General features: G+C 31.5%; 1 protein-coding gene and 1 pseudogene across 2 annotated transcripts; one reads left to right on the forward strand and one right to left on the reverse strand.

Moving 5' to 3' along the window:
• Positions 1 to 4,708: 4,708 nt before the first annotated feature.
• Positions 4,709 to 9,664, reverse strand: LOC114401519 (transcription factor PIF4-like). Of its 2 annotated transcripts, XM_028364043.1 has the most exons (9): positions 9,405 to 9,664; positions 8,821 to 8,910; positions 7,787 to 8,726; positions 7,268 to 7,366; positions 7,110 to 7,175; positions 6,646 to 6,711; positions 6,248 to 6,544; positions 5,888 to 6,017; positions 4,736 to 5,099 (listed from the first exon to the last, which is right to left on the reverse strand). In XM_028364043.1, exons 2-9 carry the CDS (start codon positions 8,889 to 8,891, stop codon positions 5,080 to 5,082), a joined length of 1,689 nt encoding a protein of 562 aa, XP_028219844.1. In that variant the 5' UTR covers positions 8,892 to 8,910; positions 9,405 to 9,664; the 3' UTR covers positions 4,736 to 5,079. The 2 variants fall into 2 exon arrangements, with proteins under 2 accessions (XP_028219851.1, XP_028219844.1); XM_028364050.1 differs by lacking the exon at positions 9,405 to 9,664 and having other exon boundaries at positions 4,709 to 5,099.
• Positions 9,665 to 13,338: 3,674 nt separating this feature from the next.
• Positions 13,339 to 16,655, forward strand: LOC114401535 (annotated as a pseudogene).

Consider the following 16,655-nt stretch of genomic DNA (forward strand, 5'->3'; position numbering starts at 1 on the left):
CCTAGCTAAAGGGTAAAATATATGTATGTTAATTATTTGACACCTTGAAAAAAAGAGAGAAGTGTCATTGAAACAAAGGATGAGGTGCTTGTTCAATTCGGTTACCAAAAATGGAGCTTGCTTGGAAGTCTGCTAACAACATGCAGATCGGGCTTGGAGTTCATAGGAAGAAGAAATTTTAATGATCATGTTCATTCTTTCACGTGAAGTCCGGCTAAGTGTAATACTATGACGGTTAATTGTGATGATGCGTGTGGTAAGTAACCAACTCTTTCACCTGGTGAGTATGAACATATCAAACTTCATATCTTAATTAAAATTAAAGGACTTAAGTATCGAATCAGATAATTTTAATAACATATTGAAATGTTAACATTAAATATATGTAACAAAATCAACATGGTTTGTCATTTTTTTTGTTGTGGTACGGCAATAAAAGACCATAGTTTATCTGAATTAGTCTTAATTTGATACAAATAATTAACTTGATGTTGTATCGAGTCATTGGGACGGGTTTTGGTGTTTGGCACGTAAAGACTAAAAAAGACAGCAGATGTGTTGCAAATGAGGTGGCCATGTTTTGCCCACTCTGTGTCGGGAACTAACTTCCATCTGCTAACTAATTATTGAACTTCAAGGCTCCGACATATATATGTCTTTTTTCTAATTACATATAATAATAAGAAGAATAAAGGTTCATCAACAAAATTTAGACATGTCACATTGTGAGAAAGGAAGGGGCCCCACAGTTCCTTGACCAATCGGCAACCAGCCAACCACTCAAATCCATTAAACATCAAAATATATACAGCCAAAATTACCAATTAATCAACTTTTTTGTTTGCAGCTAGCTGATTACCAATGTCTACTAAAGTACTAATGATATCGATATGTTTGGGACAGAGAGTTGAGAGAGAAGTGAGAAAAAAAAGACAATTTTTTTTATTTCAAACAAATAATTTTTAATTTGGTTATCTTTTGAAACAGAAGAAATAGAATTATAAAATTATCATAAGACTTTTCAAATTTCCATTATTCTTTTTTTTAATATTATAATTCTATTAATTTAGAAATAAGAAACTTGGGTGACTTTTACTTTATTCTTTATTTTTTTTTTTCTCTTTATTAATTTTTGACAATTTAGATATAGAATTATAAATTTGAAGAAAAAACATATTAATTTTTTTAAAATAATATAGTTACCCATTTATTTACTTACGCACTCATCATTATATTTAAATTAGTTACATTTCTTTTTAATTAAGCGATTTTTTTCTTTTCTTGATCTTTTTCTCTTCTCTTTCTATTTATTTATTTATTTCAATTTCCAAACAGAACATTAAGGACGATTTTTCTTTAAGGGCAAAGGAACTTACACAAATACAGGTAGGTTAATTACTATAATTGTTCATTTTTAATAATTATGTTCTGACTTTTTGACCTATTTAAGAAGTCATCCTTCCCGATTGCTTCAACAACGAAACTATAAATAAAGAGAAAGAAAGCCAATGATTAGAGCCTTCGATTTTTTATTTTTTACATCGCTATTAATTGCAGTTTTGGTTAATATATTAATTTAGCTCTGTAATGTGACAATATGAGTATTCCAGCGGTTGATTCGAGACAATAACTTCAAAGTTCAATTTGTGGGTATAAATTAACACCACAATGAAAATAATGTTTTCTCCAAATAATGGGGGAAAAGAAGTTTGTGAGAGGTATCAATCTTTTTCCAAGAAAGAGATAGATGTGTGGGAAGAGTGAAGATAGGTATATAGAGGAAGAAGCTAGTCCACACATACGACGAAGTTAGATGGCACGAATTAATTCATTCACATATCTATTAATTAATGTTCTAGTTATTGCATTTCCCCTTATGTGGGTCTCATCTCTGCCTTCCATCATTGTCGTTTTCATTGTATGTGTTTCACATAATTTGACTAATTTGCTTGCTTAGAAAAAATATCATGATTCATGATCTTATCCTAAAGTTGACACTGTTGGAACACAAAATTTGAGGGTCTACGCCTTTCGTGGCGAAAGATGATGGGGACAGAAGTGAAAATGGAATCAAGTGATTATGATTGAAAGGGAGAATATAATAAAAACATATGGCCGTGGGATTTGATGGCATTGTGCATTTCAACTTTCGATATATTTGGATATGGATTAAGGTTTAAATTAAATGTCATATCACGAACTCAAAGATTCCAACCAGGTAAGTGACTCAGGATATTTTTTCTACGAATGAAAATTAGTGAGTGAAAAGAAGAAGAATGAAAGCATGATATTAAGTTGACTATAGAGTTCTTTTTCATTAGTCAGTTTTAAATGTAAAAAATAATAATGAAAAATGTTAGTTATTTGCGGTTTTAGTAAGAGTATCTGATGCTGAATAAATAAATTGTCAGTATTAAATTTATGATATATTCAATTTATAAGTAATTTTAAGTTACTAATGGTATCACTTATCTGATTAAATTAAATTTTGTAAAGTTTGCATCATGCATGTTATGTCCTCACTTTTATTGTTTAGCTATTTGCATAAATTTATTAGAGTTTAGAGCAAATTACAGAAATTTTGTCTGAGGTTTGTTTTATTTATATATTTTTTTTTCTTTTAAAATTATTACATTAGTATTTTTTATTATGACGGTGTGAAGTTACTGTTTGAAGATTAAAAGGCATTTAAATTAATATTTAATTCATTTTTAGGAAAATCTAAAATTGATCTTGATTTTTAAGTGACTCAAATAAAGAGAAAATAAAATTATATTAGGTCTTTTTCCTTCTTCTTCGCACACTTAAATTGTGCCTTCCATATTTGTTGTTGTTGTGCTGTATTTTCTCCTCCAGCATTTCTCCTTCGCGTATCTCCTCCGTGGTGGTGCTAGGTGCGTTTCTCCTCCGTGGTCATGGTGCAAGGCACATTCTCCTCGACAGTGATGCTAAGTAAGCCCTTGATGTTTTTAAAAAAATATTACATATATACCCCTTGAGATTGGAAAAATATTACACATACATCTTCTATCTTTTATAAATAATACATGTATCCTCCTTTTGTTTTACAAAAATTACACATAATACCCCTCTTTCCTCTCATTCGTTAGAATGTTAAAGAAATGCAACAAAACATATGAACATCATAAAAAACGAAAATGAAAGTCAATATCATGAATATTAACCCATGAAAACAAACTAGCATCAGTTTCACTGCACTCAAGAACAATAATAGCTTGTAAAGATTCAACAATGGTATACCAAAGATAAGAGTTTTAAACGAAGGAAGGAGATGAAAATAACTTCATGATTAAAATTTTTAATAAAAGTCAAATGCCTACCATGTGATCTAAAAAATAGACAAAATTAACACCATTAATGATGGATGAGGAGAGACATGTGCAAATAGTGCATACCTAAGAGAAGTTGGTGTGGAGTTTAATCATCATGCACTAATGGTGTAAAACTAATCCAATCACAAATTATGTTGATAATCTTATCATATATGGTGGGTTGTAGTTGAACAACGATATAAAACTTTTTACTCTCCTACTATATAATTTTTTTTCTCAATTTATTATTGTTAATAAAGATCCATAGTTTTTTTTTTCTGGAAAAAATATCTTACTGTTTTTTTTAGTATCTTTTGGGTTATTTATATTCATTCCAAAACTATCTCCTAGATCCATAAATAACCAGTGTCATACCGATATAATTTTAGATATTTTCATATTCAGTTGTGATCCGTTTAATTTAAATTTTTTTTTATTACTCCTTTTATTTTTTTATGTGTCGTTTAAAGTTGTTATGTAAAAATAAAGAAAGATAATAATTTTTTTATTCTAATAAAATAATTATGAGATTTCCTTTTTTTTATTCATTTTTCTTATTTTACAATAAATATATGTGTAAAATATAATTAAGTATTAAAAAATAAGGATATAAATGTATAATTAATAAAAGAATAATTAACATAATTTTAAACTTTACAAATCACATATAAATAAAAATATTTTTTTCTTTTAAAAATACCACACACTTAAAAAGAAACCGAGGAAGTATAATTTTTCTTACAAGAGGAAAAAATATTAATGACACACTATTGATATTATTAATAGAGAATTATTGTTAGTAAATTATATTTATAAAAATTAAAATTAAAATATTGTATGAAAATAATTTAATTGATATATAAATGATTATTTCAACGATAATGAGTATAAATATATAGATATTTAATAATTATAAAAGTTCTCGTAAAAAAAATAAAAACAACAATAACAACAACATTGTAAATAAAGGCTTATTCCACTAGGTAAGGTGGATTAAATTATAGATCACCTAATGTTATTTAACACCATTAAAAATCAAAGCTTAAGTAATATATACATATTTAAAACTTCCAAAATTTCAAATAGTATTTTAATTAATAAAATTTTAAACAGACATTAATGTTGGTTGAATAAATTGAAGTATTTATGAATGAAATTATGTAAGGTAAAGATCTATTATTTAAATAGTTAATTAAGAAATAAATTATTTTTATCTAATATAAAAACTCATAACACACGTCACAGTATAAAAAAACATGCGACTTCATAAAAAGAAAGGAGTATTATCAATTTATCATATAATTTCATGAGAATTAAAAATAATTAAGGTGTCGAATTTAATATGGACCAGCTAAGGTAAATTAAAGACGACAACGAACGAAAGAATATCAAGCTTTCCTTCATGATAAAATAGTAACTGTTGTCGTAATTAAGTTCAGATAGAATTGAAGTACAAATTAGCACGTTAACTTATATAATTTACTTTTCCTAATCTACAAACAATACAACAAATGCCTGAACCTGATCATCGATCCTACGAAGCTGATTACATGCCTGACCCACAATCAACGACTTGTTTGATATAATATAATTTCTCGAAGTTAAACAACAAACTTTAAATTGGTTATAAATTGCATGAACTCCAAACTACATAAAATTGGAGCACATATTGGTGCTTGTGAGGATTGACGTACTCCATTAGGTAATTCCCCCAATTGAGTAATTTTAAGGTATTGCTATTCACTATTCAATTAAAGGTGGAAGAACCTGGAAAAATGGAGAGGGAATCAGTGGAGGCAATTAGCTTTTTCAATTTTTCTTTTATTTTAGCTCTCAAATTTTAAAATTCTAAAAATTATTTCGCACTATTTAATAATGATCGACATGATATAGATATAATTATGTGAAGTCATTGACTATAAAATGACATGTAACATGAAATATTTAAATATATATTAATGCGTTATTAGTAAATAGTGAAACAGATTATGGTTAAAAAATTGAAAAACTTTGAAAGATTAAAACTTACATTAAAAGAACTAAAACTAAATTTAACATGTTAAAAACATATTTTATTCTTATTTTTATCCTTAATATATTATTTGAAAGATGCGTAGATCCATTTTTTGAAGATATTTTAAAATAAATTATTTAAAAATAAAGAATAAACTATTTAACAATTTTCAGTGTCCTTAAAAAAATTTCAGTTTTTTTTTACTTTACTTTAAAAAGATTAAAAAGAGAAAGAAGAGAACGTACCAGATAAAACACAAAGTAGAGAAAGAAAAAGAAAAAGAAAAGCAAGAGAAAGAAAGGAGAGAGAACATAAAAAAGAATAAAAATAAACTTTTGTTTTGTTAAAATTTTAACAGAACAAAAGTTTATTTTTATTTTATTATTTTTCTTTGACATAATTTTCTTTATTATTTTTATTTTATAATAATTAACTTGCTTAATTTTTTTAAGATTTCTTAAAATGTAATTAGCCTATAGCTAATTTATTTTTTTTAAAGGAATAAAAATCCAGAAAAGTTGGATGTATCTAGTGCCCTTACCCGCTTTGCCACTGTCAGCATCATCAATATTAGCTGTTCCACTCATGGGTCCGCTGCTATTATTGCCTGGTGCAATCATCGTTTGACTGTGTTGCACTGCTTGGGAACCATATCTGAACACATTCATAGGCTGCAAGATAAAACCAAATATAGAAAATTAACTAACAAGAGTGCATTATTAAAATATAAAAAAAATTCATATAAAAATTAAGAGTTTAATCATCATGCATTAATAATTTGTCACAAATATAAACATAAGAAATAAAACAAAAAATTAGTGCATATGTAAATATCAAATGATTAAGTAAAGCAAAGAAGAATGAAAAATTTTCACTTGAAAGAACCCAATTAATTAATTACCTGAGAGGCATTTTGCATAAGATGGTAACCCATGTAACGTGCATATTGTTCTGGAAGGCACGGGTTCTGCATCTGGTTTTGGTAGTTAAAGGCACCCAAAACTGGATTTTGACACATTAAATTCTGGTTTGGTATCTGAAGCACAGACATGGCTTGATCATGTGGCACTTTTGGCAATTGCATCGGGTTGTGAATGGAAGGCAAAGAAGGTGCACCCATTCCCATACCCATTTGTGACATATAGTGCTGAATTCCTGGGAACATCACTGGTGTCATGCCACCCCCCATCCACATAACCTATCATGCACCAACAACAAAATTTGTCACATATTACTATAGTGTGAGAATATATCATCATCACATGCATGCTTGTGTATGTGTAAGTTGTATATATGTACCTGAAGCTGAAACTGAAGTGATTTCAAGTATTCGATTGCCTCTTCTAACATTGATGCTTTGTCTGTCTGCACGTACAATCCTTTGTTATTTTATCCATGACCGAAATCTTATGAAAAAGTAGAATCTTTAAAAAAAAAAAAGTGTGGCAATACCACTTTTAACCTTACCAATCACTTACGACATCCATCCGAATCTGCATAGAGTAATAATTAATACATAGACACCTGCACAGTATATCTATTTTATATATATAGTCTTTATTTTTTTGTTATTTTTTCTCTCTCTCAACAATCGCATTATTTATTATATTTACACTTTCTTCTCCTCTATTTCTAATTTTCTATCTATATCTAGCTGTCAGTTAGCGTATAAATGTTCATGCATCGTTTTCGGTCTAGATGCATGCATCTCTACAGAAAAAAGTTAACATAGTGGCAAGTCATCAAGCATTATGATAACGAACCTTGTTACTATTAGGTATCAGTTGCTGCAATGTCCTCATCTTCTCGTTGATCCTATCTCTTCTTCTCTGCATTAGTAAAATAACACCGGTAATAGGAGTTAATTAAGTTGACAAAATAATACAAATAACAAAATTACAAGAAAATACCATGCGCTCACCCTTTCTGATTGATTATGCACTTCTGCTGCACGGTTCCTTCTGGAAGACCTCGTCCGCTGAGAAGCCTTGTTTCCATCAGCTGATTTAAGTTCTGTGTCCTGTTACACATGTAGACACAACTCATCAGCCTACAAAAAAGCCGACAACAATGTCTTTTTTTGAGTTATCATGTTTTTTTTATTTATGATAGTTTTACTTGTAATTAGTCTTTATCAAAAAACTTTGACTAATCACGTTTAGCGAAATCTTCATTCTCAATTACTCATTTTCTATTTACAAGAATCCAATGAGATCTTACTTAAGAAATCTAAATTCAATTCCACTCCACTCAGACTAATGTAATGCTGGTACAACAACAAAGTCTTGTTCTTCTAAGTGAGGATAGTTACATGCATCACACTTGTCATTCAATTCAATTCTTGACTAAATCTTCAGACGCCATCAGGCATAAAGAAAAAAAAAAGAAAAAAGCAAGCATGCATTCATGAAGGGGTAAATGGAAAGAGTAAGAGCATGACCTCACTTTGTTCCTCTAACGCTTCTTCTTCTGTCCCTTTTCTCTTTTGGCCATGATCTCTTGTTGATAGGGAACAGGTTCTTCCGATACCAGTACTTCCCGAGCCACCGGAAGATGAAGTCACAGTTAGTTCAATCATCTCTGATTTTCCTTGGCCACTCTTAGGACAAATCGGTCTTTGGACATAATCTCTGACAGCTTCAGGCTCAGCAGATAAAGTAGTATTATTATTAGTAGTGGCCCAAACACCAGTGCTTGAAATCCTGCTTACATCTTGCTCCTGAGGGATGTGATTGCTGCCACAGTGACTTGAACCAACTGTGATCACTGAGTACTCTCTAGCCTCACTTTGTGACATGTTAGCAGTAGTTTTCTCTCTAAACTGTGTAATACCAGGTGCTGATGGAACATTATTACGGGGTGTTGAAAACTGAGGAAAATTTAGAACCTTTCGTGATGCTCCAAAGTCATGGATTTTCTGAGATGAATCAGGACCATGAAATCTTGGAGCTGGCATAGGAATAGGATTCCCTTGGAGTCCCTGAATACATGAGGGTTTCATGTTAGGTGGTAGTGGTTGTGAACTTGAAGTTGTAGGATGATGGGGGGTACCGGAAGCAAAAAATTTGGCAAACTTTTCCTCTTCCAATTGCCTGATTGGCTTGTAAGATTCAAATTCACAAGTTGGTAGTTCAGATAAAAGGTTTGAACAAAAATCTTGTTCCAATGGGTCCTCAAGTGGGAATTGGACCCATGGGGCGGCATCTTCTTGATCCAAGTTGCTTGAGTTTCCATAGGGACCGCTAGACCTTAATACTGATTGATCACTTTTCTGCACCTGTCTCAAGTTAGATGAATTCCCAAGTGTCTTCCTATGTGTTTGGTTGTGCATAACTACTTGCCCATTTTTCCATAGGAGCTCTACAAGTTCTTGGTCCGGCCTGTATAATTGACCACATAGAGAATTATAATCAAGGCAAAGTTAATAGGGACATAGACATTATCATGATTTGACAAAGATAGATAAACACAAACCCTATGAGCTTTCTTTGGTTGGTGAGACATGTATCACTCTCAAAATCCCAACCAGGAATACTGTTGTTCATGGTTCACCAAACGAGTTGTCTGTTTGAACAAGAGAGGAGAGAACTTTAGACTTGGAGCAGACTTTACAGGCAGAGTAAAATAAAAAAATCTGCATAGTTCAGCTAATTGAGTAATCAAATAAGAATATAGAACTTTTGAAGTGAAAGAAATAATAAAGGAAGAAAGAAAGCCATTGGGTCAAGTGTATGCAACTAGACTTGCCAAGGGGGGAAAAACCAATGAAATGGAACCACAAGTTGATTTTGCCATTGTGATCAATTGTAAATAAATAAAGCAAGGAATGTTCAAACTCCAAGAAACCCGGAAAGGAAAATTATTTTCCTATTTATTACAGTTGAAAGTACATGGAAATTAACAAGAGCAGAAAAAAATACCAAACTTTTAATCCCAACAAAGTCGGAAAAAATTGAGAGTCGGTTAGAAAGCTGCACTAAGTATTAACACTAGAAGATTGAAACACGTACACTTCAAAAACTAAAAAGTGATTGATATGGAACAAAGAAGAACCCCACCTGAGTTAAGGTAAAAACAGATTTTCTTTTGGTTAAGGCAAAGTCTGTTTTTTGCAACTTGTTGAATAGAAGCTAGAAATATATGCTAGCTAGAGACTGATGAAACAAAACTCCCTCTGAACATGTGCTTCTTCTGCTTAGGGAGTTTGGTGACAGACGTGTGGCACAGTTTTTAACAAGGAGAAGGACAGTGGCATAGATCCAAGTTATTAGTACAAAGAGAGAAGAGAGCAAATATGGCATGAAAAAAATGGTATTTATTATATATTGTGCTCGTCAACAGCGAGAAAAACATGGGTAGCTGCACATGTGGCATCAAATGAAGGAACACGGGACCAGTTGAAAACGGGGTCTGCAAAGATTTTGCTGTTCAATATGAATTCACAAACAAGGAAAATCCAATACTCCATGCTCACGGTGGATGCTATCTGAGAGTGCATTGTGGAGGCGACACGTGGCAGGGACAAGGTGTATGTTATTGGAGACTGATAAGGCTAATGCATTGTCCGAAAAAGAAAGGAAAAAGATGTGGTACTCGTTTCATGCTCATCTAGACATCTACTAATCAAAGGCATCAACTATCTAGCAAATATATGCAACCTGTCTGAGTTCATTTTTTTTTACTTACTTTTTGGTTACAACAATGGTCCAAGAAGAAAACCGACCAACTCAGAAATTTTCATTATTAGTTCAAACGAGTGGAAGGATAATATAGAATCTGAATTCTCTCTTGATCTTAACTAGTATGACATAATAAGAGAAAGATATTTCTGTGTCTGTGTGTGAACTTGAATATATTTTGTGGCTAAAAGTTAGAGACCAATCTTTGGATCCGTTCAAGAGATTGAATTTTTCGATAAATGGTTTTCTATGCAAATGAACCTAAAGATTGAATTCTTAAGAATGCAGATGATACCAGATTTTTATATATGACTCATTATGTACTAGAAAGTATCCTTTTATGAGAGAGAATAGGATTACACTGAAAGCAAATAGCCTTTAGAAATTTTGTACCCAAAATCAAGTATTTCTAAAGAAATTTGGCAAGTCTTAAGCTCATGATCAAAGTGTATAATTTAAACTTGTGAACTTTGGATAATACCATGCATGTGAATGATGTAATTATTTGGTTTTATCAGCAGGTCATTAGCATCACTTTCAAAAAAATCTAAAATAAGGTGGAATATAAAGATGAAAATAATTTGAACTTTTGATAATATTAGCATGTAAATGATATAATTATTTGGTTTTCTCCGCAAGTTGTTAGCATCACTACCAAAAAGAAATCTAAAATAACGATGGAATATAGAGATGAAAATAATTTGAACTTGTGAACTTTAGATAATATTATGCATGTGAATAATGTATATATTTGATTTTATCAATAGGTCCTTAGTATCACTATAAAAAAAAAATCTAAAATAACAACAGAATATAAAGACGGAAATTAGTCCGTCTATGACAAAGATGAAACTAACGAAGACAAAAGAAAAATTTAGTATTTTAGAGAAAATATTTAGAGATGGAATGATTTATTATGTCTCTAGATTCGTCTCTATATTATTTAGTTGTTGTCATGGACGGGTTTTGGAGACGGAGTTGGTCCGTGACAATAATGTTCATCTCTAAATTTGTCTTTGATAATGTTAAATTTTATGTTCAGACTTGAGATAATGGAGATGTTAGTAAAGTTGCATAACCTAAATTTGGTGAGGGACAGAAAATGGGGGTGAAACCTTGAGATCCAAATGACAAAGATAGTTCATAGCAAAGCAACCAGCCAACTTCTTCACCGCACCAAATGGGATAGGAACTGCTCTATTCACACGATCCAACCAACTCGAAATCAAATAGCAATTTAATGCCGACATTCAATGATATTTGGCCTTTTTGGATATATACATGCAAATCACTCCCTTCATCCTTCACACTTGAATTTAATTAGTAGTAAAAATTAATTTTTTAGATAATTTTTTATTTATTTTTCAAAAATTAATAAAGTAAAGTATTATTTTTAAGAATAAGTAGGAATTATAAAATTGATTTAGTGGTGAAGGGAGAAGAGAGACCATGGGTTCACTCCTTCACTAACAATCAACAATTAGTATTTGTCTAATAAAAATAAATTTAATTAAATACACATTGAGTTTTATCAAAGTACTTATCAGCCCAAGGCCAAGTTCCAACTGGAAAGTCTTTTCACCTTCGAATCAAAATCACCCAACTTTACTTTAGTCTTTAGTGTAGCAGAATCCTGAAGTTATTTTTTTTAACCCTGATTGAATGTTTATATTTGAAAGGAAAACAAATATAAAAACGAAAAAGTGTGAAGAACAATATAACATAAAAATAATATGAATGTAATAATTAGAGCGGTTGAAAAAAGAAGATCAACCTTCAAGCATTCTTATCATATGAACTCTCGTGTTACTCACCACACTAAAAGGTGCTTATTACTTATAAGAAGTGAAGAAAAAGAAAAAGAAAAAGATAACCACACTAAGGGAGTAAATGTGTGTACGCGCATAATAGTAAAGGCCATGGGTAGAAAAACCACGACAAATAATGTTGCTATCAAAGTAAAACACAAATTCAAGGGAAGGACAAGTTCATGAAACAATTTTGAACATAAGTATAACGTGGAAAGGGTGAGGTAAGAACTAAGATCGAAGAAGTAGGAATCATATTCATAATTTAGTTAAATATTCTTTTAGTTTTCGTAGAATAAGCAAATTTTGATCATGTATTTTTTTATCTCTCATTTTTTTTTTCTTTTTCATCTTTTTAAAATCACTTTTAAAATTAAATTAAATTCTAAAAAATAATGATTGGTATCATTGAAGAAAGACTTATAAATATATTTTTCGTCCCTATAAATAATATTTTTTTCATTTTTATCCTCACAAAATTATTATTTTTATTTTATTTTTTATCCTTAAAATACTTTAGATAACATTTTTCACTTTTTTTAAATATTTTTTTATTGTTGAAAGCGTTATCTAAAACGTCTTAAGGATGAAAAATTAAATGTACATTTTGTAAGGACTAAAATAAAAAAAATAAGTTTGTTGGGACAAAAATGAAAAAAGTATTAAATCACAGGAATAAAAAATGTATTTAAGCCTTAAAGAAAAAAATTAAGATGTGATACAAAAAGGAGCAAGCTGCTAAATATTGGGCTTGTGATATTCAAAGGATTTGAATCCTACACTCCTATATGTGTATCCTACACTCTCATTTTAGTCTGAAAATACTAAAATACCTTAATGAGTTAGCACCTCTTTTTCCAACCCTAATATCTCCCTCATTCATAAACCATTCAATTTGTGACGACAACTCCCACCCGATGATGACTCTTCTCCCTGTCATGACAACTCATGTTTTTCCTGTGATGGCTCATCCTTATCTCGCGCTACCTCCTTCCCTTGACACCCTCCTTACTACGTCACAACTCCTATTCTTCTACCTTTTAGAATAGTTGTTCCAGAAGAGTAAAAAAATTAGCTTTCAGAATATGTGTTTTATAATAGTAAAATAGCTTCTAGAATAAGTGTTTCATAACAACAGAAAATAGCTTTCATCTTCCAAAATAGGTGTTTCATAATTGTAAAAAAATAATTTGAAATAAGTATTTCATAACAGTAAACAATAACTTCCGAAATAGATGTTGCATAAAAGTAAAAAATAGCTTTTGTCTTTTAGAATAAGTATTCTATAATAATAAAAAATAAGTGTTCCATGACAGTAAAAAAAATAGCTTCCGTAATGCTTATTCCAAAACTGTAAAAAATAATGATTGAAAATAAAAAATATTTTATGTATCATGGAAAGCTTATTCTCAAACTATATTTCAGAATGAATATTTCATAAGATTATTATATAGCTTTTAGAATGTGTCTTCAGAACAATAGTTGAAAATAAAAAAAATTATGGAATTATTCTTCCGGGATACAAAAGATTATGTTTTGGATTGCATTGTTACTTTCAATGACGACAGGCAAAGGAAGGAGGTGGAGGAGGATGTTTTGTGGCGGTGAGACTGGTGAGGAGGAGGTCGTGTGACTGCTGTGAAGAAGGTGAAGTCATGGGAGAAGAAGTTGCCATGGCGGGAGTGGTTTGTACAAAGAGAAAGGTGTTAGGGTTGGAGGAGGATAGTTTGGTATTTTCAAGCAAAATGAGAGGTGTAAGATACACATATGAGGGTCCTCCATTCAAATCCGTTATTCACCTACTATCAATCCAGGCCCATAGAAAGAAGCAGTTCAGTTTTTCGGATTCGGATTCGGGTTGCGTTCTCATTTTGGATCTGAACTGAACCGCTCTCCGTTACGTACGACGCATCATAGGCATAGCAATAGCATTGAAGCAACGGCGGCGGAAACCACCGTTCAACGCCGGAGATACCATCTATTTCTACTGTATTCTTCTCACTCTGATTTATTCTCTTCAGGTAATTAAGAACACTTTTCTTTCTCCGCTGTAAGGGGTTGAATTTTTAGAAACGGTTCTGGGAACTCTGTTTGCTATATGTTAGCATTTACACTATAGTGTTGGAATTTGCGATTGTTCACTTCACAAACATGTACATGGCTAGGAAATAAAATGTCAAGGTAAATTTAGTCGAGAACAATATCTATACTGTTTTTCAGGTTCTGAATTGGAACTCTATTATTATCATTATTATTATTACCGGTAAAATTTATTTTAGGTTCCTCAGTTTTCAATTAAAATTGGTCATGATTCTGGTATGGTATTTTTTATAATTTCTGAATTCTGGTAAATTTTCAACTTTAAAACTGGTTGAAATAGTTTCATTGATATTTAGGGTGTTTGATTGTGTTTATAATTGGGTTAGCTTGATCGGATAAGCTTTACTGATAATTTTTTTTTTCAGTTTGATACATAGTTACCTCTGTTTCTTTGCCTGATGAAGTTTGATTTATATATAATTTGTATAATTAGTGAACACTGTAGCTATGGGAATCAGTAAAACAGAAGTGAACTTAAGGAGGTTGCTTGCAGCTGCTCCTCAGCAGCAAAACCAGGCAAAACTTGTGCATGTGAGTTTGAAGATAAATCTTTTCTAATTTTATCGAAATATATGTTTTTATTAATTTGAGGGCGAGCCCTGGTGCAGCGGTAAAGTTGTGCCTTGGCGACTTGTTGGTCATGGGTTCGAATCCGGAAACAGCCTCTTTGCATATGCAAGGGTAAGGCTGCGTACAACATCCCTCCCCCATACCTTCGCATAGCGAAGAGCCTCTGGGCAATGGGGTACGAAGTTTTTATATGTTTTTATTAATTTAGTCATTTGTTAACTCTGGAAAACACGCACTTAATCATTTGTAGATTTTTGGATTTTGCAGTATGTTGCGTGAACAATTGGAACAATTGGCTGAAGAAAGGACACTGGAAGGCTTACCAAGGTATTGTGCGTTTCTTTATTTACCATCTGATACACATAGGTGTCATGCAATTATAAGTGAAACTACATAAGTGCATTCACTTGTGTGTGTATATAAGCCCTACTCTGGTTATGCAGGATTTCAAAGGCTATGTTGAATGATTATTCAGAGAAGATTGAAGCCATTGCTTCCAAATTGGTTAATCATGTGGTGTGTATTTGTTACTCGTTTCTCTCTATTTCTCAGCTCTTCTGCTTGTGGGCTCATAACACATTTTCACTTTGGATCATAACTTTTGTTCAAAATCATTTTAATCTTTTAACACTGTCCTCTTTTTCCCACCTAATTAACCAAACTTTTAGGATTTATTACCAATGGAGAAAATCATAATACATTCACTATATTTTTGTTATACAATGACAGTAATGAGATTGTAACCTAAGACATCATGCAAACTGTCTAAACTGTCACCAAGTGGTTTATAATATGTTCACTATAGCATGTGAAAAGTGTATGTAAACTATAAACATTTGATGGCTGTATTTTGTTGACTTGGTTGGAAATTTGGAATGCATGAAGTTGTAAGCTCCTTTTTGGTTTTTTCTTGCTATGTATTTTAGTTTTGGCCAAATCATTTAACCACAATTTTTTTAACCCAGATTGACACACGAGTACCTGAGAAGGACTACTAAAGGAATTTTGTTAAAGAAAACCATTCTGAAATTGAGGAAAGAAAGCAGATACTTGAGAAGAAGGCCTGTGTAAGCTAAAGTTAGCCTTTCTTACTACTGTGTATTTTGTAGGCTGTTTTACTGTTGCTCATCTGATTCATTGGACAGACCTGCCTCAAGTACGGAAGATAAAGCGCATGAGCTTGCTGAGACTGACCACACATCACCTATTAAACTGGATGCAACAGCACATGCACACGTTGAAAAGCACAGGTACTGTTTACTTGATTTGTTATTTGAAGTTTATGTAATGGTGGGTCAATAGACTCAGTACTGCTTTGGTGAAGAGTCCATAACCTTCAGGCTATAAACCTTATGTTCGTGTACAAATTTGTCTAAAACAACAAAGTACATTTTTCTTCAGTACAAAGAAGCACTGATGCATTAAGGTTAATTGTTCATTGATACATACCTTACCAGTTACCATATTTTACTACTAGCTTTAATATGATTAGGATCATATATATTTGGAAGTTTATTTAGTCTTCATTGACTAGTCCTCAGGATGTTTCTGAATACCAATCATTTCTATTAAATTATGTGTGCAAATGTATTAGATCAATAATTTTTATAGTCATTTACTGTACTCTCTATATACTCTGCATTTATTGTGTATCACTATCACTTGTGTTTTCATTGTTCACTCAGTTGTTAAATTCTTTTAATTTAGAAAGCTTCAAGAAGATTTGACTGATGATATGGTGGTTTTGGCAAAACAACTCAAAGAGAGTAGTCTCACGATGAGCCAGTCCCTGCAAAATACTGAAAAGGACTCGTCTCGAATCTCATATTTTCATTCAATCCTGCTTGTCTTACTGCTAAATGGTTATATGAATTGATTGTGGGTGGCTATGGCTTGCTTTGCAGATACTTGTTTCTACAGAGAAGGCTATTGAGCATAGCTTGGCAAGCACCGGTCTTGCCAACGTGCGAGCAACGGCAACTACTCGGATAGTTCTAAGACTTCTTGTTTAACATGGCTTGTCATGTTTGTCATGACATATGTATTTGTCATGGTTATTCTTCTAATCTGTGTCACAGTGTAAAAGAAATGACTTTCAATATAACTTACCCATAAATAAGCTTTTACCATAATTTCTAATGAAGTTTATTAA

Source organism: Glycine soja, chromosome 2 (assembly GCF_004193775.1).
Source record: "Glycine soja cultivar W05 chromosome 2, ASM419377v2, whole genome shotgun sequence".
NCBI classification, from domain to species: Eukaryota; Viridiplantae; Streptophyta; class Magnoliopsida; order Fabales; family Fabaceae; genus Glycine; species Glycine soja.